The following is a 26,808-nucleotide window of genomic DNA, read 5'->3' as shown; positions in this document are numbered from 1 at the left end:
ACAGGAATGTCCCGGTTAAATAGACACCTGGCCTCACCAATCTGATTATGTTGGCCATTACTGTAAATATGTATATGTCTTATGTTTATTTTTTAAGATCATTAACTGATGAGCTTTGTTGATCATTAAAGACTGAAACTGTCGATAGAACTGTAACACCACACACATTCTAACATTACAGGATGTATTTTGGTGTTTTACGACCTAAAAAGAAAGCACACCCATGTGTGTATAGGTACTAACATGACTTTACAAGTTTATTAAAGTTTGTGTTTTAAAATGGATTACTGCCATTTTTTTCTTATTATATGCATGCTCAAAAACCCAGTACTGTGCCACATGATGTATCCCTTCCTAATTGTCTTCAATTGGTGTTTTTCTTTTTCTTTTCTTTTATGTATGTATCATTAATGTTAATTGTTGCTAATTGTTACTTCTTTTTTTTTTTACAGCTTCTTTTATATATGTACCCTGTGTGCCAAAATACTATTTCTTGCTGACACTAGCAACTCACTGTAATATGAATAAAAGCATCACTCACAGAGCACTTTGGTACCTCAAACCTGCTGCACATGAGCACTGAGCCAATAGCATGAGCACACAATCTTGTACCTTGCACACATCACAACTACTGTATTTCACTAAATTTCCTATTTAAGAACCCAGAGGCATCAAATGGCAAGGCAAATAGTTGACCCAGCTACTCGGAGAGAAATTGCTGCATGTAAGATAATTTAAAATTATGCAATACCAGCTGCTATTTTGAGTTTCTTAATAATCTGGTATCATATATTTGTTTCATAAATTGCCCCTTTCAAGGACCACACTTGTATTTTTGTATGCTTAGAATTAGGGTGCAGTTATTTACACAATTCAGTAGCAATCTTTAAAATGAATAATGAATCAACAAATACAGTATACGGTGCGCTATATACAGTGTAGAGCATTCTGATCAGGACTGCAGCTCTGTTGTAATTTTGAACACATTTGTTATGCAATATGAAAAGTAGGAAGTAAAAGCTGCGGACAATAGGCAAGAACACACGTGTGGTCCTTAATCAACACATACCCAACCACCGGTGTCGTCCGTGAACAAATGCACCTATGCGCTGACCTCCCTTCCAGCCTACTGTCCCTGCCACATGGGGCCCACTGAGTTCCTGCCTATCTCTCAATAACCTCTATAGGAGCCACGGAGCCATGGATAGGCACGAGTATCACAGCAGGTCCCGATCTGCAGACCAGCGGCCCACAATAGAGCGCCCCGCTTCCCGATCACGCTCCACTGAACGCCCCCACGACTCATCGATGATGAGGTCCATGCCGTCGCTACCATCCGGGAGGTCAGCCCCTCCCTCTCCTGCCATGACGAGGTGTGACCCAGATTGGAGTCGTCAACCAACTCATCACAATTTCAGACTCGGGCCTTCGTTAGACTTCCCTGCGGCTTTTGAACTGTGAGGGAGAATAAAGTTAGGATTTCAGCATCAAATGAAGTCCAGTGAAGATAATATGCTGCTAACCGATTCGCAGTTAGTAAACAAACAGCATCAGATTGCAGTACAACTGCTTTTTGAACAGTTGCTAGACTGCTACATTGAATTCTCAGTAACGCTCCCCCACAAGCTCTCCCCCACTAACTTTTAACTAACTAACCTGACTAACCAAGAACGAATGAGGGAATTCATTTCACCACCACCCAGCGTGCACAATCCCAATACCTGCCCCCCTTCCTTATTTCACCTAAATGCACCCACCTTGCCCATTTCTGTTTTGTTCACAAGACATCTGATGCTGCATTTTCTTTACATGTCCAAAGCACGCTAATCCTGGCTCCAGATATCGTGCTGATTCATTTTGATTTTGGAACACACTGCTCATACGCCTGTGTGAGTATAGCAGTGTTGGGCCGACTTTAATTTTGTTTGGTTACTAACATGGATTGATGCTTTTGATCCCTTTGACGGCATCCTATGTTTGTTTTCCTTTCTGATTTGAGTTGACGCCCTTTTGGAGACGGTCCCAACGCATGGTCGCAACGGTCTGCTGATTCTGCGTTGGACTTTTTTCTTCTTGCAGCTTGACGACTGACCGCACATGCGTTTCAATGCCTCTTTTTTTTTTCTTTTTTCTTTTTTTCTTTTCTTTTTTTTTTTTTGCAGCTCAGTTCCAAACAGTTGATGTGTCCCTTCACTCCCATGCCATGTGCCAAACTTCATTGTGCATGCATTGTCTATAGGGATGCGAAGCGCACCGAATTGTAGATTGATCTCCCGGTTGTGTTGTCAACTACCTCACACTGAAATTAATTTGGTCAAAAGAAAATAGTTTACATTGTCAAATTGAGGATATGAAATATTGATTGCACATTTTTAGCTTTATATTATGTATTATCCTGAAGTGCACATGTGCATCATGTACCAGAAGCTCTCTTACCACACTTTCAAAACCTTTGTGTCACATAGGGCGCACCCCCGTAGTGGATCAGTCCAGACCAGTCCAAACAGTACGCCAATGTCCCACAGACGAGGTCGGCAACTCCCCCAGCTTCCATCCACAGGAAAGGACAGAAGTAAGTCATCTGTTGTTTTCTTTCTATTTATTCCTTGGTTACTAATTGAAAATTATGTACCTTTAAATGACCGGCTTTCGTAATCACTCAGATTTATGATTTTCACACTCACTTTGGGAAGATAAAACAAATGCAACATTCTTTTTCTTTCTTGTGGTCTGAATGATATCGTACATGAAAGATGTTTCATAACATGTCTACTCGGTTCCCTTCCAATTTCCCTCGTAGAAGATGGAGACGAAGGAACCGAGGCTTGTGAAGGTCTGTACCTGCGTGTGGTGAGGGTTTACGTCTTCAGAGTGAGTTGTGCTTGCGCCACACCTCACTCTGAACACCAAAACCTGTCTGCAATGGTGGTTGCAGATATGTTTCATGTAGTCTACTTAACTGTGTGTAGTGTAGTGTAGAGTAGTTTCGTGTAAACACCCGTTTTGTCAATATTGTTCCTATGTGTTGGCCTGTCTGGATCCCATTGTTAGTGTTCTTTTCTACAGTGTCTTGGTCTTCAGTCAGTATTACTGTTTTGTTTTTGTTTTTGTTTTTTTTGTTTTTTAAAAGACATTTGGACTACCTAAAACAACTTTCTACCTGGATAAATGTATTATTTTTCACCAGTACTTCAAACAATTACTGGGGAACAATGTTTCTGTTGTCTGACAGCTATTTTAACACATTTTTGAATCAAAAATATTGTCACATCAAATTTTTGAGTTAAAGGATCCCTGTTTTCTTAAAAAAAAAAAAAAAAGAAAGTAAAAATAATAGGGAAAAATGTGTATGTATGTAAATAAAAGTAAAGGTAAGGTGGAATAGTTGCAAGCTTTGAAAACAAAATAAAAAAACCTGCATAAAACAAAATAAACTTAAAATTGTTTATGGTTACAAAGTTAAGAGAATAATAACTAATAACTAATCCTTAATTGTAGCTATGCAGATGTTGATAGTACCGACACAACTCTAACCACACTGTCTCAATTGTGACTGTACTAACAGGTTGCCACGGAGCTGTACACGAGTCCGATCATAGTCAGCTCTTCTTACTACAGTCTTTCTACAGCTAATCCATTGAATTAGAAGAAATAACTTGACGGGCTAGAAAAAAAAACTGACAGCAATTTTGGAATCAGGATTTTAGTTTTCATTAGCCTAACATATCAGAATTTTTTCCCCAAAATTGTTCCCCAGTGTTACCTAATCTATATTCATCTTTTGCATCATTCTTACAGCTGCAAAGTAAGATTATATGACATATAACATATCCTCAGGATCATTTTAAAACATGTTTACATTATTGTAATGTGCTGCAAACATTATGGAAAGCAACTTCATTCGTTTGTGCGTTTTTGTTCTTGTTTTTTTTTTTCTGAGACAAAATAGCTGGTGTGGCTTACAGTGATTGGAAGGGAGGGCTGGACAAAGCTTGCAGCAATTAAAAAGCACAGACAGTCCTGTAGGACTTGTCAAAGCATTTGCAAGACTCTTTCATCATTGTCAGAGTCCATTAGGTCTTCCCTTGTCTACGCAGCTCTTCTCTCTGTTGCTTTCTCAGTCATGCCTTCCTTCTGTAATTCTTTCAAATCTTTTAGTCGTATTGTCGCTGTCTGGACCGCTGTCTGGACCACTCTTTTTTTCATTTCTCTTTTTTTTTTTTCTTTGCATGTCCGTATCCTTCCCGCTATATGTCTGTATTTTGTTTCTATCAACCATATATTTTGAGACATGAGCAACTTGGTGTCTGTGGCCGTCACAATTTTGCTGTACGTGCCTACAAATTAAACTTGATCTTCAAACCCGAGAGGATTTTGATGTCCTCTCAGATTCAAATTGTACAAGTGTAAATAATGTTCTATACTAGCACATAATTGATGTGAGTAGTAGTATTGCCATCTTTCCATTAGAAGGAACAGTAAAGGAATTTGGGTCACTTGGACCTCTTGATATTTACCCTGGTGTGTTTATCACCAATTTGGACCCTGTCTAATCTGTTATTTTCTTGAAATGTGTTTTTAATGTGTTGGCTATTTTTATTAGATTTTTTGGTTTTATTTTTTAAGATAGATATTTTTCAACAACACGTATCAACAATTGACATCACACTCCCTGTTTTTATGTTGTTGATCTACTGTCTACTGGCATTAGTACAGCAGAACAGTCCCTGATGTAGTGCCAAGTGACTTTGGGTATATTGACTTTTTTGAAAAACCTTTTGAGAATGTTACTCAGGAGTCTATAGCAGAATGTCAGTGCAAAGCATTAGGTATGGGGGCAAATTTATTGGCATTTATTCAGCTATACATGTTTAATAAACTGCTTTAATATTGTCCTATTGGCAAATGTTGTCAATGTTTGGAATGTTTGACTTGATGAGCAACCTTCTGTGTTTCCACCAGTAGCATATTGTACAGAAAAGGTTCAAAGTGCACCAGTAAATGGAAGGAAAGGCAAGTCATCTGGCGCGTGTGATTGTTTGATTTTCTATGCAGGCTATCCCTAAATAAGCGAGTGTCATTCTTTACTTTCCTACTTCTACTCTTTCTCGGCATTCCTGTGTGCAACAGCAGATATATATTGATTATATTAGAAGCATGCATGGCTAGTCAGTACATGATTTTAAATGTCATATGGACAGAGCTCCATAATTCTCATCTTCACCTTAAAAAAATGAAAACAGTTTACTGGATGAACACAGATATCCTTGGAGTTAATTATTACATTTAAAATAATCCAAAAAATATTTATCTCGGAACATCTCCTTTTTTATTAGATTGAACATGTTCTACATCACAAATTCTGTTTGGTTCCAGAAGCAAATATGCCCTTACAGTCGGTGACCAGGAGATGGCGCACATGTCATAATAAATGCAAAAGTAAAAAACAAGGGAGCTGTTCTTTTTTTTGGTGCTGAATAGGAAAGGAGCTTCTCTCGCTTGTCTTTAACACCCATACCCTTTATTTTGTCATTTTATTTTAGAACTTTGGCCGAAGTGAGTTTGTGTGCTTGCTTATTATTCCATCCTGCCTTAGGTGTTTTTGTCTATTGTATGTTTCACTTCTTAGAAGTAACTTGGGAGGACCAGCAGCGAGGGCTTAATGGCTCGCTGTCTGATGAAGGGACACATCCGTCCCTCAGTCTCACAGGTTTGTTGGTCTGGGTGTGCATTCTGCTTTCTTTTAATGCTTTATGTCAGTTACACTACTTACTGGCCTCCTGAAGTCCATCCACTTACCAATTACCTATATCATATGCTGTTGTATAAGGCAGCATTATCATTGGATTGAGTTTTCAATGTGAACACCTAGTCTATGAATGGCTTCCTTTACCGGTTGTTTGACTTTCTTGTCTTTGTGTGTGGTTTTGCAGTGCTGCATGGAGGTGATACATTTGGGAAATAATGATAATAATAGTAATGGTGTACTACTGTTTAGCATGTCTGCCCTGCAGTTCTAAGGTGTGTCTTTGGAATCTCAGCTCAAGCACTCCTGGGGTGGTGTTTGCATGTTCTCCTTTTGCTTTTATGAGTTTTCTCTAGCTACTGTGACTTAAGAGTTAAAAAATATACATAATAATTTAAACAGCGTGTCATGAAAAATACTCATTATATATAATATGAATAACATTGCACAGTGTGCAGAAGTGTTTTTTACACACACAATGGAGAGTTGTTACATAAGTGTAAAAGATGGCCTAAATCATTGTTTCCAGCAGCCAAGCTGAATAAGTCTGTTGGAGAAAGTTCTCCTCTGCGGCTGCAGAGTGTCACGAAGAGAATGTCAAAGTTTGTCCATGATGGAGAAAAGTTTGTTCAGTCATCACAGGTCCCTCACTCAATCAAATGTCTCCATTTTAAGTCACATGATGTTACAAGCCTTGTTATTGTCTTCTGGATCTTATACACTAAAACTACTAAAACAGTTTGAAATACTATTACTATTACTACTACTACTACTACTACGACTACTACTACTACTATAAAAAATATCTGTCATTGTTTTTAATATTTTTTGTAGCAAAAGTACGACTGGTGTCAGTACTTGGTATCACTGATTAATCAAGCGGTGAGTACGTGTAACCGGTATCAATCTAAGAAAAAAAAAAGTGGTATTGAACTTCCCTATAGTATTATGTTGGTGATTCAAAAACTTTGCTAAAACTTAGCATTCCCACAACTACAAGTTACAATCTTATTTGGATTTGTAATTGTAGGAATGCTCATATGTTATTCGGATTCTTTATTTTGCTTTGTTTTAATGAAGCTTTATAAATGCATTCAAATGCATTCAGCTTTTATTATCATTCGGCTTCCAGCATTCCTATGCAATTTCTCCAGAAATTGCACTTTGTCTAGTTACAAGTAATGCTACTACTACTTGTAGTAGTAATAGATCATAGTTGTCGTATCTGTTAAGTCTTGTTATCAATACAGTACTTACACGTCTCATACCATCTTATACTCAACTTCATGAGGTCATTGAGGACTTCAAAATTAACTTTCCGAGGCGATTATTATTTGATTCTTGTTAATGGTGTGATGTTAGCCTGCACAAAGAGATGAAAGCTGCTAAGGCACATCAAAAGTCTGGCAAATTATTTTAATTAATGTGACACTCCTGAATTGACCTGAATTTTCAACAAATGAGCTTAATGCAAACTGTCCCAAAGAATTAGGTCTGGATAAGACTCAGTGCTTTTCCCTATCTGCAGTCATTGCTGCTTTGTCATTTTGCGACACAAAGGAAGAGATAAAGAAGTGAAGCAAACAAGAGCTGTGGGAAATAAGTCGCAAGCTGGTTGTTGACTCAAACACATTTATTCACTGAAGGGAAAGCAAATATTTGCCAGAATATTTCAGGGTTGAAGTTGAACAACCTGAAAGCCGGCAATGGATGTGTCATGTCATTTTCTTTCATGAGTTAGCGCTTGTGTGTGCTTAGCCGTCAACACTCTTAGTGTATTTCCCAATGCTCTTGTGCTAGTGCGCCCTTACCTGATTGTAGCTTTGTATGTGTGTGTCTTTTAATTATAATTTGACAGCTTTTTGACATCTTTTTTTCAAACTAAACAAAGTTGACCTATACAGGTTCAAATGAACTCTCCTTCCCTTCTTACCCACTGTTCTTTCACCCCTCCAACTCTCAGAGGCCTGAAGTTTCTGTCTGGTTCAGTGCATTAACATGTCTTTATTATTACAGATTTTTTTTCCTTTAAAGCACAGAGCCTTCCCCAATCCCTGCTCCTCTCCAGTTATCGAATAATGACAATCTCAACTTCTACCTCAAGCCTCTTACAGCGTCACATCCTCTTGCACTATTTTTACTTTTATGCCCATTGTGTGCATGTTTTTTTTCTTTTAGTGTTCGCTGTTTTGTCATTGTTGTGTCGTATTGTTGTCGTGTGCCCTCCTTCCCCGAGCCTCCATTCTCTCAACTCTCACCATCCAAACAGTGGCCTTTTCTGTGATTACAGTGGTGTTATCACACTCCCTGACTTCACCCCTACCCCGTCTTGCATCCTCTTACATCCATCTTCCTCTCCTCTGTCTGTGTCTGTCCATTCTGGATGTGATCCAAGAAGACACTGCCACACCAAGTTGGACGAACTCAGGTCTGTCCTTTCTTCATCATCTCCTTTCTCGAATTCTGCTTGCCCAGTCACCCACAACGAGTCCCCATGGCTTTCCCTTGCCACCTACGTTGACTGAACTCTGTTGTCTTTTATGCTTTGCTCGCCATTTATTGTCCTGGTCATCGCACTTCTGGCTTTTTATTCATTTTACTATTCAGCCTGCGTGGTTTCAGTTAAGAAAATCATTCTATTGTCATAACATTGGGATGCTTGTTACAGCTCTTGTTGCCAGATCCCATTTTATATATATATATATATATATATATATATATATATATATATATATATATATATATATATATATATATGTGTGTGTGTGTGTGGGTGTGTGTGTGTGTGTGTGTGTGTATAAGGAAGAATACAACATGAAATAAACATTATGTGGAGGCTGTCACACATTCCTCAAAAGGGACTGTTGATAAATGAAGAATTAATACTGATTGGAATCATTACAGTCATTCACATAATCAGTTTCCATGCATTTCATAGAATTTCAGTGCTGTCTTTTTTTTTTTTTTTTAATTAGATGTGTTCGCCAAAGATGATTACTTTTATTTGCTGTATCCCATTGTTGGACTGCACTTGCAGGACTGAAGATACAAAGATTAAAAAAAAAAACAAAAAAAACAAAACAAAACACTATAATACTATGAAATTTTACAATTAACTTAAGAAATAATGTTCACAAATCAGATCAGTAACAGTCTCTGTGTTATGAAAAGAAAAATCAGAGTTGACTTTAACTGCAATGACAGTAAACAGTGAATTCTTCAGAAAAGTGCTTTATAATCATTTGCTCATCTTTCTCTGTTGTGTGTGTGCGTGTGTATGTGCATGTGTGCGTGTGTTCTCTGACATGAGCTTTATATTCCATTTATATTTTGTTTGACTGCCCAGCAAATGGCTTGCAACAAATCCAGTTCAAACCCTGCCTTATGCCCAAACTAGGGGGTAGGGGTAGGCGCCATCCCACCCGTAGCGCTAATGGGGATAAGCAGTATAAAAAATGGAAAGATGGCTTTGATGATACTGATATTGATGATAATAAATTCTAACAATGATAATCAAATTTGGTGAAGTGGTTTTCCTAATACTGAAAGACACTTTACAACAAACAAAGAGGTGACTCGAACCCTAAGGTTGCAAAAACTGACCGTTGGTCACTTAACCCCCCACACATTGGACAATTTAGCATAAGCATTCCTATCGTGTTCTGAGACTCCTCTTAAAATATGTTGCACCGTATCAGTTGTCGGTCAAGAAATACACATGTTGCTATAGAAAGAGGACTGAAGGAATAAGATGAAAATGAAATTAATAAATGGAGATTTATTGAAAGGCTGTGCTCGCTCCCATTAATTTGAATGTAACTATCACAGTACATACCCCGCTCGGAATTATTTTTACCATAAGCTTTGCTATTTCATTCACAGGTACATGTCGCTGATGTCGGGCCGAAACCTCATAAGTCACAATTTGGCAAATTTCATATTTTTTCACAAATCTATACTTTTGGTCAGTCCACACATGTGGTGTCATTTTGACAAATTATGGAAATTAGAAATTATGTTGAAAATGTTTTTTGGGATCTCCTGAAAGTAATTTCGGAAGTAGAAGGTTTTGACCCGACACCAGCAATATGAAATTATAAATATGGTTAATTATTGATGTAAAACACAATCTGTGTACTGCATATACTGTATTTCTGCCACTTGGTGGCATGTGGTGGTCGGTTGTGTCTTGCTTGCATATAAACCTTAAATGGAATTTTTCTCCAATGTGAAAGCTTCCTTGCATTTTGATTGGCTATTATTTGTGATGTCTCCACATCCTGCAACACCAATTAAAATTTTGAATTGCCGATAATTTTAAATCTCCACAAAGCAAAGTATCCATGACTTGGCCGCGGCCATTGTGAAATCCTGTGGCAGAACCCCGCACACTGCGCGAGTGTTGACTGGAGTTTCGCTGCAGGGGTGGTGTCTTGGAGGATGGTCAGATATTGTAAGGGCTCTTGAATGAGTGGGAGGTGAGTTTTAAATGAGATAACTGTGTTAAGAGTTCTAGAAGTCAAGGGGCAAGGGACTTCGAGAGTCTTAAAGCAGTGGTGGAAAAGGCTCCGTCTTCCCCACAGTGTGATGCCAAAATCTTCTGAATGTGTTCCTGGTGTTGAAGGAAAACGGTGGACCCAAATGTAGGAAGCAGGACAAATGAGTTTAGCAGAAGGTGAGTGACCAGTTATGTATATTGAACAAGTTTGTGGAGGACAGTGGAAGGGTGACCATCGAGAATGCGTTTGCAGAAGTCTAGTCAGGTGGTGATGAACGTGTGGTCGAGTGTTTCTGCAACTGAGGAGGAAAAGGTAGAGTGGAGGTGTGGAACGTTAGCGAGCGAGAATAAGGTTGATGACATGTTTATGTATGACTAGGAGAGGGTATAGTGTCCATGATGAAGGTGTCAGACCAAGTGTTAAGGTGTGACTGCGTGACCATCGACACAGAATGAGAAGCTGTAGGCAGAGGGATTTTGCCCTGAAGAAATTTCTGTTTTATTGCAGTTTAGATTCAGAAAGTTGTTATTCATTCAGGTTTTTATTTAGAGCAGTCTGTGAGGGCAGAGAGAATGATCGAGAATTTGGTGAATGCATACAACTGTGTATTGTCGATATAGCAGTGGAAATGAAAGCCACGGTGGATGACTGATGAAGCAAATGTATTGGATGAAAAGAATGGGACTGGGCACTGAGCCTTGTGGGACTCCATGTAAGACTGGAGTACTGTTGGATTTGTTGCAATTGATGGAGATGTAGTGGATTTGTCAAACAAGAAGGAGGTGAACCAGGAGAAGTGCAGTGTTGATCGATGAAATTATACACTTCACTGAGGTTGAGAAGGAAGAGAATAGTGAGGGAGCTAAGATCAGAAGAGGGAAGGTCCCTGGTGACTTCCATTGGGACTGTTTCAGTGGCTGTGGTAGCTGGTTTGAGAAGACATGTTTCTTGATTTTTCTTTTTTGACAGCTCTTTTTAAGGTTTTTTTGTTTTGTTTTGTTCTTTAAGAAAAGAGAGTTTTCTGAAGGGTGTGAAGTGCGGTCATCAGGGTAAAGGTCAGGTTTTAACACTTGGATTATGACTGAAAAATTTGAAATGTTTGTGTTACAAAGCTTGCTTCTTTACTCAAGCTGTTGATGATTTCCAAGCAGACCATTCAGCTTTCTCCCATTTGACTGGTCCTTGTCATAGCTTGTAACTCATAGCAACAACAGAAGCTTGTCTCCCATCACTGCTGTTTTTCCCGCCGCTGCCATGCTTTTTACTCATTACTGTATTGACCTCCATATGACAACTCTTATTCTCGGTCCAGGTATTGACATGGAGGAGAGGACCAGGCAGATGAAGATGAAGATGAACAAGTACAAGCAGGGAGCTGGCTCCGACTCACGGCTGGAGCAGGACTACCACAAGGTAAAAATATGTCCATGCAATGTTGCAGAGGTGTGTCATCCAATGCAGCATTGACAGAACCACAAGATTGATCAGATCATCAATATGCAGCCTGTACATCTGGAGATCCTATGGGCAAGGTTGAAGGTTGAGAATAACTATTCATAAATGTGGAGATGCATTGTTGACATTATTCCACTTCCAATAAAGTAGTGGCAAAACCGGTTGTAATCTTATGTTGAGGCGTGGGTGGTTGTTAGCAACTGTTGAATGTCACAAATAGTGTAACTTGAATGGCTGGATAGAGTTAAAGGTAGAGCAAATCAAAAAAGGTGCTTTCTTTAGGTACTTGGTTCCACTGTTGTAAAGTAAAGGAACGTGACTTTGACAGTTTGCAGAGTCAAGTGTTTACTACTCTCTAAAGTGATCATGGACATGTTTAGAAAGCTTGGCCACAGCCTGCTGTCTCCCTCGTGTCTGGGATAAACTCAAGAGCTGCTGCCCAGCTTTCCTTTTATGTCTGTGTTATGAACACTCTCACTTTAGAAGCAGTCGGTGTGCTGTAAAAAGCAGTGAATTGTCTGTTGAATAATATCCTTCTCGGAAGCTCCATTGACAAAACAACATTCTGAATTTCCAAACAAGACTTGTAAGTAGCTACACTCCACACTCAATTCAACGGTACAATAAACATTCCAGAAAGGCCGTGTCAGTGATGCTATTATATGCACATCCACACACTTGGGTAACATGCTGGAATGTGTTTTAACATCAAGGCCATCATCAGCTAGGGCCTTGCTATCTAGAATTTGCAAGTTAGTCCCCTGCTTGCCTGGGTTCACTCCGGGTAGGCAACTTGGGGTGCCTTCCACATTCCAAAAAGTTGCATGTTGGGTTATCCGAAAACTCAAACTTAACCCTTTCAGTTTGTGAGAATGTGAATGTATTTTTTTTTCTATGTATGTATGTATGTGCCCTAGGGTCTAAGAACAGATGTAGTAACCAAATTATGGATCAAAAATGGACTTAACCCACTTTATGGTTCAATTTGACCCAACTTTGAGTCAAGAAATGAGTCTTTTCGTGTAAAACAACTCATAAATATTGGTCAGATCCTTTGCTTGGTCATTTTGTATAAAACAACCCAGAAAGTTGGGTCAAATTGACCGAAGTAGAGGATCGGTCCATTTTTGACCCATAGTTGGGTTATTTTTGACTCAACTGTTTTAAGTGTACGATTGGATTGGGTGTACCTAGCCTCTCGCTCAAGTCACCTGGGATAGGCTCCACATCCTAATGAGTACAAGCAGCACACACACATGCATGACCTACCTATATAGTATGTGACAGCAATCTCCAGTCTTCACATTTGGGTTATGCGCTAGGGTGGCAAGACGGTCAGCATTATCTTGCTAAAACATTGTCATAAAACATCTAAGCCTAGTTACATCTTGTAAAAACAAGCTTGAAGTCTTCTAAATGCATGTTGTAAAATGCAAAACAGTCAGACGAAAGTGAGATTGAACTTTGTGGCAATAATTCTAAAAGGCTTGTTTGGAGCAAACGCAATACTGATCATCACCAGAAAACCACCATACCGACAGGGAACTATGGTGGTGGCAACATCATGCTTTAGTTCAAAGTTGAACAAAGACAAGGTGGAATGATTTATTAATAATATCAAATACTGTACCAGTCATTGTTAGCACAAAAAAAACATGCCAGGAAAAACCAACTGAACTTCATTTAAGGTTAATCAGAAGCACTTCACATATTACTGGTCCATCCAAATAACAGAAAGACTACAACCTGTTTTCTCCCTTGAACAGCATTCCGGCAGAGATCCACGGGGTTCAGATAACCTGTCCGCCAAATCATCAGACAGTGATGTTAGCGACGTGTCCGCTGTGTCGAGAACCAGTAGTGCCTCTCGGTTCAGCAGCACGAGCTACATGTCTGTCCAGTCTGAAAGGCCACAAGGAAACCGCAAGATCCGGTAAGCCGACCTCTGCTTTCAGGGAAGAGTGGACTTTTTTTCGCTATACCCCCAACGTGTTGTTTTCATGAGTGGACAAATCCCCCACAGCTGAAATGGTTTTTTCCTGTATATGTTCCCATGTCCAGACATTTTCAACACTGAAATTGTTTGGACCTGGTTGAGCCCAAGAGGAAAATGCACCAGGTAGCAAGCATACTGTGCCATTTTCTCACTCCAGTGAGTTCAGGTTTGGCTCTGTTGTAGAAAAATCTTGAACCAAACGTTTGAACTCTGCTGCTTTTAAGCTGTGGGAGAAGCTTGTCCACAACTGGTCATAATTGCTGAAATAATCACAAGACATTGCATCATAGTGGTGTTTCTTGTATCAGATTTAAAAACAAACATTTTGCATGACACTCAGCAGTAGGTCGCCATTTCTGTCTTCTGTTATTGCTCTTGTCTGCTTTTGATCTTGGCTGCAATAGTTCTGTGTGTTTGGCTTTATTTTTTGTCACTTGACACTTCTCATGTTTTTGTTTGGTTTTCTTTCTGCTGTGCATGTGCTGCTGTCTTGCTTCTGTCTCCGTCTACAGCCATTTGCAATCAAGGAGCCAGTCGCGGGAGGGGGATGAGGATTTAGTTGAAGTACTAGAAGAGGAAGAGACAGGCAAGAGAGGTGAAGGGACAAGGGTCAATAAAGAGGGGATGACGCAGAGAGAGAGAAAGGGGCCAGGGGACAAAGTAGACAAAGACAAGCAGCATCATGAAGAAATGCTGATGAAAGAAGACGACTTGCACCAGAGGAGTATCTCAGAGACTGACCTCAGGTAACAAGCGTGGCAGCCTCGAACTGTAGACTACTACTAATCAATATAAATCTCAATGTGCCCTGTTGACCTTGACTTTTATGTGAAGTGTCACAATTGTGCATGTTTTCTTAATGGTGATGAAGCTATAATGTAGGCATGGACGGAAAAAAAGAGCCAAATAAACACAGGCGGGCACGTCAATGAATTTTGTTCGTCTGTCATTCGTCAACAACCAGAACACCCTTCTGTCCTCATCAATCATCAATTATTTCAAACCGAATCAAACTGTTAATCGTCAATCCATCAATCTGTTGATGTTATTTCAACCGGGCGTCCGCTCTAAATCACAGCCGCGATTTTAACACTGACAGTAAATTTCATGAGCAAAGTCCGTCAATTGTCAGTCCGTCAATGAGCGCTTTGCTGGAGCACCTCATCCACATGAGCACTCAAATCAAAGAACGTGGCTGGACACTGAAGACGGAAAAGTATTGCTTTAATGATAAACTCAACTTCGATTTACGAAACTTCACACTCAGTTGTTTTTCCTCACTAATGTCGCCAGATATAGTATGTGCACACGGTTGTAACTGCCGGGAATACCACAGCGCAGGGCCAACCACTGATCTGAATATATGACTGGATAGCCGATAGATCTCGTGAGCAGACTAATTTATTGTAACAAATTTAAAACAACATAAATCATGCTGTTTCTACTAAGTACTGTCTCAAATGTTCTCCACTTTCGATACTGTAAATAGGATCGTATGCCGAGAAACGTTTCTTGGGAGGAGCAATATGGCGACCTTGCAACTTTAAAAGTCTTGGCCTATTGGTTATCCAGTCATATATTCATATTAGTGGGTCCAACAGATTCAATACCTCCACTTTTTAGGACCCTTAGCTGTTCAATAACCGCCCTAACTTAAAATGGTGCACCAAAGGACCCTTAGTTGTCTAACAACGTGCCTGATGTCAGATACGTGAACTGAGCACTAAACTAATGCTTGCATAAATGTAGCAGTAATGACAGAGAAACAATTATTAGCGAAGTCTCTCATCACGTGAACTCTTCAACATAACAGCATTAGGACAAATCCAGAAGAGAGAAGGCTTTGGTGTGCGAGGAAGTTAGCATACCTAGTAAGCGTAAATGTACATGTTTACTGAAGAACAAAAAGAGTGGTTTGCCCGCAATCGCAGGAAAGGAAGTACTCTGCGGTGCGTCAGCAAAATGGGCGACCGTCAGTGTTTCCGTCATTCATCAGCGAAATGGGCATTCTGTCATTGATGGAATGCCAGATCCGATAGTACTGATCCGATTATTGATCATTAAACTGATGGCCGAAAACTCACTTCTGCCATTAGACTGTCACTTTTTCTAAGTTACCAGTCAACTGTTAATTGTCAACAAAATGGACGTCGGTCTTTGACGGCTTGATGGACCTTTTGCCAATATTGACGGAATGCCCACCTCTGCAAATAAATATTACTAACGCCAGCATTTTAGAAACATGCCCTTTTACAAGTCACCCAGAGAGAAACAAAGAGAGAGAGCTTTCAGGTCAGTTTTGATGTTAGTGGAAAACTCCCAAAGTAACCTCAACCCTCCACAGCTATAGAATGTGTGTATGTAGATCTGTCAGCTCTCTTCAGTTTTCTGTTAAACTGAGCTAAGTTTGCTTTGGCCAAAGTTCAAGTGTGGACAATTCACTAACTCTAAAACAATCTCCTTAAAATTACATATTTTTTTGTGTGTCAGAGCAAGGACCCTAGTTATCTGGAGCACAGTACAATCAACGATGGCCCCTTTCTGGTCACATGAGAGTATTCCTATTTGACAGAAATAAAAAGTCAAGACCATATCAGAGCACATGTATTTATAGCTCTAGAGAAAGGTTACACTGTCCTAACTATCAAGAGGAATTCACAACAGAAGCCAAACGAGTTCTACTTATCAACACAAGTAATTATCATTATCTCGGATCTTGGACTTCAGCAAAACAGTAAGATAAAAGCAATAGCCCCCTTTTATGGCCTTTAAGTGCCATCGGTGTCTGACAGGCTGACTGCAAAAACACATTTCATAACAAAAGAGTGAAAAGTAGTAGTAGCAGTAGTAGTAGTACTAGTGGTAGAATGTTTTCCTATGTTCAGGTTGAATATAGACAGTTGACTCTTGTTTTACTTGATGGCTGCACTGTGTTGCTTCACTGTGTGTCTGTGCTGCTCAGTGTAATGTGTGTTTTCTCCTAATCCCTCTGTTTTACTGTGTGCCTGCCACTTCCATTTTCCACAACACTCCCCAACATTCCCCCAAATCTCCCCAACTTAATTTCCAGCAATACTTCAGCCATTATTATTGCCTGTCAGTTCACTTTCAGGAAAGAGCAAAAACATTGTGAAGACAAATTAATTCTAGAGAAACATTTTTAACACACTGTTTGGTTTTCAAACCGAATTTGAAGACTTGACTGAAAGTGAGCTGGAAGAGCCTGTTTTTAACAAACTGTGCTTCATGACAGCTACAGTATACATTTGGGCCACAAATTACTGCAATTTGTGCTTTACATATTTATAAACCAAAAGCATTTCACATATTTTTTTGTCAAAAGACTAATCCTGACACTGTAAACAAACAGTGCACCTGTAAAGCAGGTATTTTGGCCAACCAATTGCATAAACAGCTCCAGATGTCACAGGTTTGAGGGGCAAATTCAGACTGTTCTCTTCAGATTTAGATTTAAATGTGCTTTCCAGTGTCCCAAATCTGTTTCTCAGCTGAAATTTATGGCTCCTCCAACAGGACAATGACCCATAATATTCCAAAATAGCTAAGAACATAGCATTGGACTATTCTTAAGTGGCCTTGAGCCCTGATTAAACCCAATTGAACCTTTGTGGAAAGACTTGAAACAAGATGTTTAAAGCACCTTTCAAACCTGAGACAGCTGCAAGACTTAGAAAATTCGGTTGATCTTCGTGTTTGCCTAAAAAGCATGTTCAACAAAATTTGTTAAAGATACATCATTTTTCTCCACTTTTTGGGTGGACATAAAATAAAAGAATGATTTATTTCCATTCCAATGTATTTTTAGTAAATATTGTTGGGGTTTTATTTTTCTTTCATGGAAGCTGACTTAAAATTTTGTGAAACTGTGTACATGTGTCATTTCTTGAGAATAGGACACAAAATGTATGCCCCCCTCAAAAATCACAATTCAAAAGCAGTTTTTTCTTTGTACTCATGTATTGTATTATACGCTCCCTGATTTGCTGGTCTCCACACTCGAAAATGTAAGTTTTAATCTGCCTTGTCATTTGATAAATTGGGATTTCTTCGTTCAGACACTTTTTCTTTCTCAAAGAGATGTTTTGGCTGTACACACTCAAGCCTTCATTCGATCCATACATATGAAGAATGTATATGCCGGTGCGCTGTAGCAGCAGGCTAACAGACGTACAGACGTGGCGGCCATGTTGGGGACGCCCATGATCCCATCAAAAGCATTGTATGGACATTGAAATTAATATGGATGTAACGATAATGGCAATATGATATTGTGAAATCAAAACTGCCACAATATATCGTCGTCGTCAAAAGCATATCAAAAGCAGCGCATCCGTTAAAAAAAAAAAAAAAAAAAAAAAAGGGTTGATATCCATTTGTGCAGTTCTAACACTAGTTGTGGCTATTTTTTTAGTGCAGCTTAATTTTCACAAGGCTTGTTTTGGCCCTCTATGTTTAAAATCCACGCTAATGGTCTGATTAAGGGCAACGTAATATGTTTGGGAATCAAGTCAATATGTGTAGGAAATCAACATGTGCTTGCATTAGCAAATAATTGCCTCAATATATATATATATATATATATATATATATATATATATATATATATATATATTATACATAATTTTATTATATATATTTTTTATAATATTTTTCATTGCTGTATTGTACAAAAGCACAATGTTGTGTTTTTTTAGTATGAGCTCATATTTTTTTTTTACAATATTGTGAGCCTTTTTTGTATTGCCACCCTTGTGATAATTATCGTATCGTGACCTTCATATTGTGATAATATCATATAGTGATGTTTGGATATCGTTACATCCCTAGAACTTAAGTCATAAAATGCTAATTTCTCAACCGATTTTCCTGAGATGTACTCTTTTGTCAATGTGAGACTGCTATCAATATTCCGGGTGATTCCAAAAAGAATACGCCCAAATCATCGCACAATATATCAAAAATAAAAAACAATATAAAACTTTAGCTTGGACACGTGTATTTGGAGTTGAGTTGTCTGCCATATTAACACTCATGTTAGTTTGCCCTACCTTAAGCACAAAATATTTTAGTCATTCAGAGCCTTAAGATCAATTTTTCAATTGCTGAATTGAGCCGCACCTGAATACTTAAAGGAAGATGCAGCTTGCCTCAAATGATAAAATGTTTGTTCATTGCTCAGCCATGCTCAAACCATGAAAGCACTGAAGCAGAGTGTTTCAACAGAAACATCGCTACAAGGTGCATTTACTTGTGACTCATCTGCTATGTATTCAGGTCACAGTGTAAATACATGTCGACTGCGCATTAAATGGGCCTGCTCACATTGGCTTGGTGTGCAAACACCTTAAGAGCCAAATGTGTTTTTAGTCTTATGAGACGCAAAAAAACCAACACACCGACATATGCGCTCACACAGTTGTGTGCAGTTGCCTCCAACATGAATTATGGTTTCCATTTGCGCTTTTATGTCCCGCAACTCATTTTCTTCAATTTTTTTTGTCACCAATTTTGTTGCCTTGGTAACAGTCCGTTCATGTAAGAGTAAAGGAGTAAAGGCCAGTGTTTTCAAGGACAGGGACTTTAGGGGAAAATGTTTACTTAAACATTTGTCTATCCACACCACAGCTTGTCTAATGAACAAAGAAGTTTATATATATATATATATATATATATATATATATATATATATATATATATATATATATATATATATATATATATATATATATATATATATATATATATATATATATATATATATATATATATATATTAAGGATGGTTATCCTGTCTGCAGCGTAAATCTGAAACCTCAAGGCAAGCCGCATTTTTCAATCAGGCACGTTTGTTGCCAAAACCTTAAAACAGAAAATGCAAATAGAGTAAGTCTTGGATGTTTATTTATTTTATTTTATTTTTTTGCGGAATGACGGTCTATCAGAATACAGTGTTGTTCAATCATTATCTAAATTGTACTCATTTTAATAATGTTAAATGGATTCCGATGCATTAATGTACCCATCAAGAAATTTGGGGAAACGGCCCAATCCCAACAAACACATCACAAATCTTTCATTCAATTGAACAGGCCTACCTCAGATTGCTTAGGCAAAGTAAACATTCTATTGCCCAAGAATAAAATCAAGGGCTTTATGCCACAGACTTCTGTTTTAAGGACTCATCCAGTTCAGGCTCTTCTAGGCCGTTTATCTCCACGGAAAATGACTGCATTGATTTTTCACAAGGTCACTCAAAGCATACTAAAAATTTCCAGAATGGCACGAGTCTTATCAATTAATGAAAATTCATCCACGTCCATACTTGAGTTATTCTGTCACTATTAATGGTAGTTCACTCGAGTCCACTAATGCTTTGGTCAAAACTGCAAGACTAATCTAGACTTAACTAGACATTATACTTAACATATTCAGACCCATAGATGATTGCATTGGACATATTTACCTGTCTAAACCAATAAAAACACATCATTTGGATGATGTCAACACTTCTGGTTCATGATTGGCTCCTAGCTAACCAATCCCAATCACAAGTGATTTGCATGATGTTCATGTTAAAAATGTTACATATAAGCTTGGTAAGTTAAGTTTACAACACATTACAGCCATATTATCCTAGCGTCCACTGTAACAAATAAAAATATGAGATAACCCCTAAAAAAATTTTGTGTTCTTCTTATGTGTGAAAAGAGTTAAAATCAGCAAAAAAAAAAAAAAATGCCCAGCAGGAAAAAATGCAGGTCTGAAGGTGTTACGCAAATAATACTGACATTCTGATCATTCAAAAACTACAAAATATTGTAGCTGACGAGACAATGTGTCGAAATATATATTTGTTGGCATAGTATTCACCTCCTCGTTATGGTTTCCGACAGCGGTGCCATTTTCGCCTGCCTTTAAGACAGGTTAGGACTTTCCAAACCTGACACAAAGGCACACATTAATGTTCGCCAACAGTGATTTTTAATTGCTGAAACTCAAACGGTTTGTCGCATTGACTAGCAGATATACTAAAAATCTAAAAGAATGCTCTAGGGACTGGAAATACTTGAGCTGGCTGAGATTTGTATCCAGAAGTCCTGCCCAGTCTGTGGCATAATCCCCATTAACTGGTCAGGGTATTGTAGTGCATATTGTAGTTAACTGACTCATTTAGATCAGCACTAAGAGACCAAGATAAGTCATTTCAAAACCTTAAATTTTCCAACATTAATGTGATCTATAACCTGTAAGTCTTTTTTTTTTTTTTTTTTTTTAATCTTCATAAGAGGAGAAGCAAAAATTACCAATTGAAATAAGGTGGTTGTACTCACCCTCTTATTACTGTGATGTTTCTTATTAGCCCATCACATTCAAATTCATATTAAATGGGAGTCAGCACACACCTGCCCATTTAACGCACTTATGATTAATCACAATAAAATAGTATTGTTCTAATAGGCTTTTCATTATATTTTTTACTTATTTATTTTGCTTTCTCACATAAACCTGAAGGTTTTGTGCTAACACTGACAGACATATGACAGATATATATATATATATATATATATATATATATATATATATATATATATAACTGTTTTTCATTCCCTCCAACTTGTATCAGGAAGCTCCAACTGAAGAAATAGCCCCAACGTTCTTTGAGAGTATAGGTTACATTAATAGAGGAAAACGGATATCTTGGTCTATTTTTTTTTTTAACTATCACAAAACCCTCACATGTGAACAGAGGTACAAACACATTTTCTATCCACTGTACAGACAATGTATCAGGGACAGTGTGCCTTGTGTTATTCAACCACGTTTTTCATTAAACATGGCCATGTGCTTGAAAGCTTCTGAGCGTGCTGCAGAGCCATGTCAGCCTTAGTGAATCCCTCTCCAAACAATTTGCCCCTCTTGTTCCCCTGAAATTCAGGGCTAGATGAATTAATCCAATGCATTGTGCCGTGCCAAGTATTCAATATTTATGTATATTCGGGTAAACTGATCTACAGCAGAACCCATCTGCACGGGCACCAACATAAACAGTTTTAAAATGCAGAGCAAGACTCTGTGTCGTCCACAGTGCGGACATCTGTCTAATTGCACCAGCAGCAGGAAACCAAAATGAGATCTACAAAAAGAAATCCTCAGTGGCAGTCCATATAGCTTCACCGACTCATAGTTTGATAGGATAAGCCTTTTTCCAGTTTGAATGATCACAACATACTCCATATTAAATAATAGAGCAGCTTTTGCAAAGCCCAGTTTGAGTAATTGATAGAATTGACCATCAAACTACATGTGACTCCTTCAATTCTCTTCAAAAGGTAGCAATGGTGAAACATTATGAACCATGAGAAGTAGATCAAGCTCTACATATAATTCATCTCATCAGCGATGCAAACCCCTTGACACAAAATATAATTTGTCTCTTAAATATAACATAACTGGATGAGCTAAAATAAGATCTTAATTTGGGATGTGGCCTAGATAGGAAGCACTCCACTTGAGAATTAACTCTCATGGCAGACCAAAGTACGGATAAGTGTAAGATATAACGAGATGAAAAATATGAAGTGGCACGCACTATTAGATTTACCTTTTATGCTATGTGGATAAAGTGGTGACCATGTAAACTGCAAACTGTCAGTCAGTTAAACCACATGATATTGCTACAGAGTTTTACTCCCCAGTGATTTTTAAAAGAGCAGCTGACAAAACCAACTTAGCACAAACTTAATGGTTGTATTGAATCTTTCATATCACACAATCTTCCATGTTGTCTCTTCAAGGTCAAGTTCTGCAGTGATTACTTTTTGAGTAGAGATGACAAGCAATGGATTTTGATATGCGCATACTTTCTATGCTTTGATTTTATTTGAATCTTAGTTTTTAAAATCAACTTACTGACATGATAGGGGTGTGCTAAAAAATGAAATGTAAATATTGGGGTGCATATTGCCTTGTAGGCCATGTTTCGAGATACATGTGTATCGCGATAACACTCTGAGCCCGTAAGTCATCTATACTGTAAGTCATGAATTCCTGTACCTGAACTCTGTCCTTTTCTCCTTTTTACCCACCTTCCCATCTCCTCTCACTCTCCTGTCATCCTTTCCTTCACTTTCTGTCTCCCTCTTCTCTCTTATCACATCCTCCCCACTGGCCTCTTGCTGTCCTTTGGCCTGTTTTCTCTTCTCTGTTCTCTCCTGCCTCCCCCCCCCCCCGTCAATGGTGGTGGCTGACAGTGACTTTGCATCCAAAATGAAAAACAGGCAGATGGGCTCGTCGGGCGGCGTGAACATGACGAAGAGCACCAGCATCAGCGGCGACATGTGTAACCTGGAAAAGACAGACGGCAGCCAGTCGGACACGGCGGTGGGCACGGTAGGCACCGACGACAAGAAGAGGCGCTCCAGCATTGGTGCCAAAATGCAGGCCATGGTTGGCATGTCACGCAAGAGCCGGAGCACCTCACAACTCAGCCAAACAGGTAGGAAACGGACAAATATCAACTTTTTTTTTTTTTTCTGTCTTTGTGCATGTGTCCTGTGGCCGTCTTGTGTTGCGTTACCGTGTGTCTGTACTCACTTATATCCAGCACTTCCTTTCCCCAGCTTTTGACTTAGACAGGCTTTGGACTTGGCAAAGACGTTTGCCGGAGACGAAGCCAACAACGTGACTTTTTCCTCATGTCTTCCTCTTTCCTCTAGGCTAGGTCAACTCCTGGAAATTCCTCTCCTGTTTCCTCATTGCTTCTTGTTATTCTTTATTCCGTTGCTGCTTTAGCGTTGTCATGAATTATGCTGATGATGCCTGCTGCTTCTACAGTGATTATTTTATTTTGGAATATGTGTCACAGCTGTTAGAGCTTTTCTTCTTGCCAAGTTCTTGACGTTGCTGTCAGTCATCTAACACTCATTTGAATTTGCTTGTGTTAGTATTTATAAATTCTGCTTCATTTTTCTTGGCATTTTTTCCCCCTTCAATTCTGAGATTTGATTTTTCTGTTTAGAACTATTTTAGTTGTGTGAGTCACTCTGTATGAATGCAAAATTCCTGTCATGAACTTGGGATGGTTCTGTTGTAGTCAAGCAATGGAGCCATAATGGATTTCATTACTTGGCAGCAAGCAACAGAGTGTGCTGCCTAAATGGCTGCTGAATAAATCAAAAGAGTGTGTAAACAGTAAGGGAGGAGGTGTAGTTCCAGGACAATTTTGAACTGAAATAGAATGATGTTTCCCAGACTAGTGAAGGTCGGCACGTAAATACGTGTGCATCAACATCACATGCGGTGCTATGATGTCCGCGTTGACTACGTAACAGGGTTGAGATCAGTACACCTAGTGATATTTGGAACTGTGATGTTAGTAAGGAGTTGAGGTGTGCTCAACTCAACCAGGTTGACGATTTTAATATTGACGCAGTAAAACATGAATGTTGAAGCAGTGTTGTTGATTATGGTGCCGAAAGCAACTATGTAATTCAAGGGTTCTGTATAAGAATGTGAACTGATAGGGACAAATTTGAACAGCTAGGATGAGAGCAGCTTTACTGAAGGATGACTCAGCACAATCCTGAGCCATTCCTGACTATTAGCTTTATCAAAGAGGAAGAACTTACTCCAAGCCTGCCCTGAAGTAGAAGGTTAGAGCGTTACCTTCCAGAACAAATCAGAGGAGTGTGATAACTCCTTTTCGAGAATCTGGGAACCTGTAAATGTGAACTTTTGTGGGCATAGTGATGTCGTAACTTAATAAGGCTCCACAGTGTATAATTGTGTCTGACCATTTATGAGTAGTTGAGTAGAAAGGATTTTAAATTCTTGCAAATTCATTTCTGAATGCCAAATGAACTCAGTGCAGTGACGTTATCACATTCAAAATATGTGTTTTGCGCTCATTCTAGTCAGTACACGGTCCTCACCATTTTGTGTGTGTATATATATATATATATATATATATATATATATATATATATATATATATATATATCCATCCATCCATCCATCCATTTTCTTGACCGCTTATTCCTCACAAGGGTCGCGGGGGGTGCTGGCGCCTATCTCAGCTGGCTCTGGGCAGTAGGCGGGGGACACCCTGGACTGGTTGCCAGCCAATCGCAGGGCACACAGAGACGAACACTATCCACGCTCACAAGCACACCTAGGGACAATTCGGAGCACCCAATTAACCTGCCATGCATGTCTTTGGAATGTGGGAGGAGACCGGAGTACCCGGAGAAGACCCACGCGGGCACGGGGAGAACATGCAAACTCCACCCAGGAAGGCTGGAGCCTGGACTCGAACCGGAGTCCTCAGAACTGGGAGGCGGACGTGCTAACCACTCGACCACCGTGCCGCCAGATATATATATATATATATATATATATAATGGATGGATGGATGGATGGATGGATATATATATATATATATATATATATATATATATATATATATATATATATATATATTAGCAATTTCATTCAGAGTACTTTTTTTTTACTTCTCAAATACAGTGCATTTTACAGTACCTTAAGTACAGTAAAACCTCGCCCTCTGATAATTATTATTATTATTTTTAGACCATATTTTAATGTTGGCCATGATGGTGATACTTGGAGAGCTAGATGTTTTGTTTTTTTGTTTAATTTATTCATTTTTCCTTTCGGAAATGTCATTATAACACCTTATAACACAACATATACTCATTACAGCATCTGAAAAGAAAAAGGGCTGACGGGACGAAGCCGAGGCTTATTAATCCCCGTCCCCAGAATAGATTTAAAATGCGTTAATCATCAAGATTTTGAGTCATACATTAATATAAAATACACTGTGGCACGTCGTCATTCAATCCCAATAAAACGTGTCTGCACACCTCTCAGTTATTCTTGCCATGTCCAGTGATGTGAGTTAATCATAAGTTGATTTGATCCATTATGTTCAGTCCAGTTGTGCAGATTTTCATGTGGTATATTGGTGTAAAATTGAGATAGACCAACTATAGTTTTCTTCAACATACTGATATTTGGAGCCGATATTCACTTTCAGTAAAAGGGAAAAAATATTAGCATCAAAATAAAAAATTTAAAAATACAAATACCAATGCATAACTTTGTTGAAATGTCTTAACCCGTAGGCAGTATTGTGACCTGTTTTGGGCTTTTTGATGGTTCTGACCAAGTCATTTCAAAATAAGATATGGCCTATGGGTTAGCATATGTTTATTGAACAGCTTTTCAGATTTGAAAAAAGTGGAAGTTTTTTTTTCTTTTTAAATCCTTGACAATAGACATCTTTGTTTTAAAATTCAAACAATTTTAGAGAGCTCCCAGGGTCATCAGCATGTCTTAAAAAGTTAAATGAAAACTTAAACAGTCGAAAACTACAAAGAGCTACAGTACTTCTCTGTAGTTTTCTACTGTAAATTATAAATGTTTCAAAAATTTCAAATTATCTGAAATGTTGAACTTTCACATATCTTAGTTTTCAAACAAAAACAAAAGGTGCAACGAGCTCCCAGGCTCAACAGCATCTATAGAAATTCACTGAAAACTCAAATTTAAATAGTTCCCTTCGGTTAACACAGTTTGAAATTGATCTCATATTGACCATTAAATACCAATATTGGTCAAAATGACAAACAGAGTGGAACAGGTTCGAGAACAACTGAGCTAGAGAGTCTTTAAAGACTTCTAAATCATTTGCGTGCAATGTCTACAGAATGAATCCATTACATTGCATGACAGCAGCAGCTAACAAGAAGGTTTGTCTCCTCACACTTAAAGATTCATATTTATGAATATTAATATGTGCATCTCACCTCACACTTGCAAATTCATTTCATTTCAACCTTTAAAGGCCACTTCCCATGAGTCCTGTCAAAAATACACAGGAGAAGCCATCACCTGACAGTGACAATTGAGGCTTTACCGAACAGCATGGAACATACAGTACATTAAGATGGGATGGAAGTGTGGAATATTCTTCATATATGTATGAAATGAAAAGACAAACACTCATGCAAAAAATAATAAAAAACAACAACAACAAGCATTTAGTTTGTAATGTTAAAAAAACTACTG

At 38.6% G+C, this 26,808-nt stretch overlaps 1 protein-coding gene across 22 annotated transcripts in view; it reads left to right on the top strand.

Annotated features, from left to right (window-relative positions):
• Window positions 1–26,808, top strand: part of rims2a (regulating synaptic membrane exocytosis 2a) — a 157,581-nt gene that overhangs the window by 117,393 nt on the left and 13,380 nt on the right. For 8 of the 22 annotated variants that reach the window (XM_077527877.1, XM_077527881.1, XM_077527879.1 and 5 more), the window contains 7 exons: window positions 1,188–1,373; window positions 2,466–2,572; window positions 2,801–2,833; window positions 8,142–8,174; window positions 11,558–11,658; window positions 13,467–13,633; window positions 22,968–23,212. In XM_077527877.1, the coding sequence (XP_077384003.1) occupies window positions 1,188–1,373; window positions 2,466–2,572; window positions 2,801–2,833; window positions 8,142–8,174; window positions 11,558–11,658; window positions 13,467–13,633; window positions 22,968–23,212 (872 nt within the window). Of the gene's footprint in view, window positions 1–1,187; window positions 1,374–2,465; window positions 2,573–2,800; window positions 2,834–8,141; window positions 8,175–11,557; window positions 11,659–13,466; window positions 13,634–14,208; window positions 14,443–22,967; window positions 23,213–26,808 lie in introns of all 22 variants that reach the window. The other 14 variants (XM_077527862.1, XM_077527860.1, XM_077527866.1 and 11 more) reach the window with 11 other exon arrangements.

Source organism: Festucalex cinctus, chromosome 7 (genome assembly GCF_051991245.1).
Source record: "Festucalex cinctus isolate MCC-2025b chromosome 7, RoL_Fcin_1.0, whole genome shotgun sequence".
In the NCBI taxonomy this organism is placed as follows: Eukaryota; Metazoa; Chordata; class Actinopteri; order Syngnathiformes; family Syngnathidae; genus Festucalex; species Festucalex cinctus.
The sequence above is the reverse complement of the archived record's forward strand: the minus strand, read 5'-3'. Positions and strand labels throughout refer to the sequence as shown.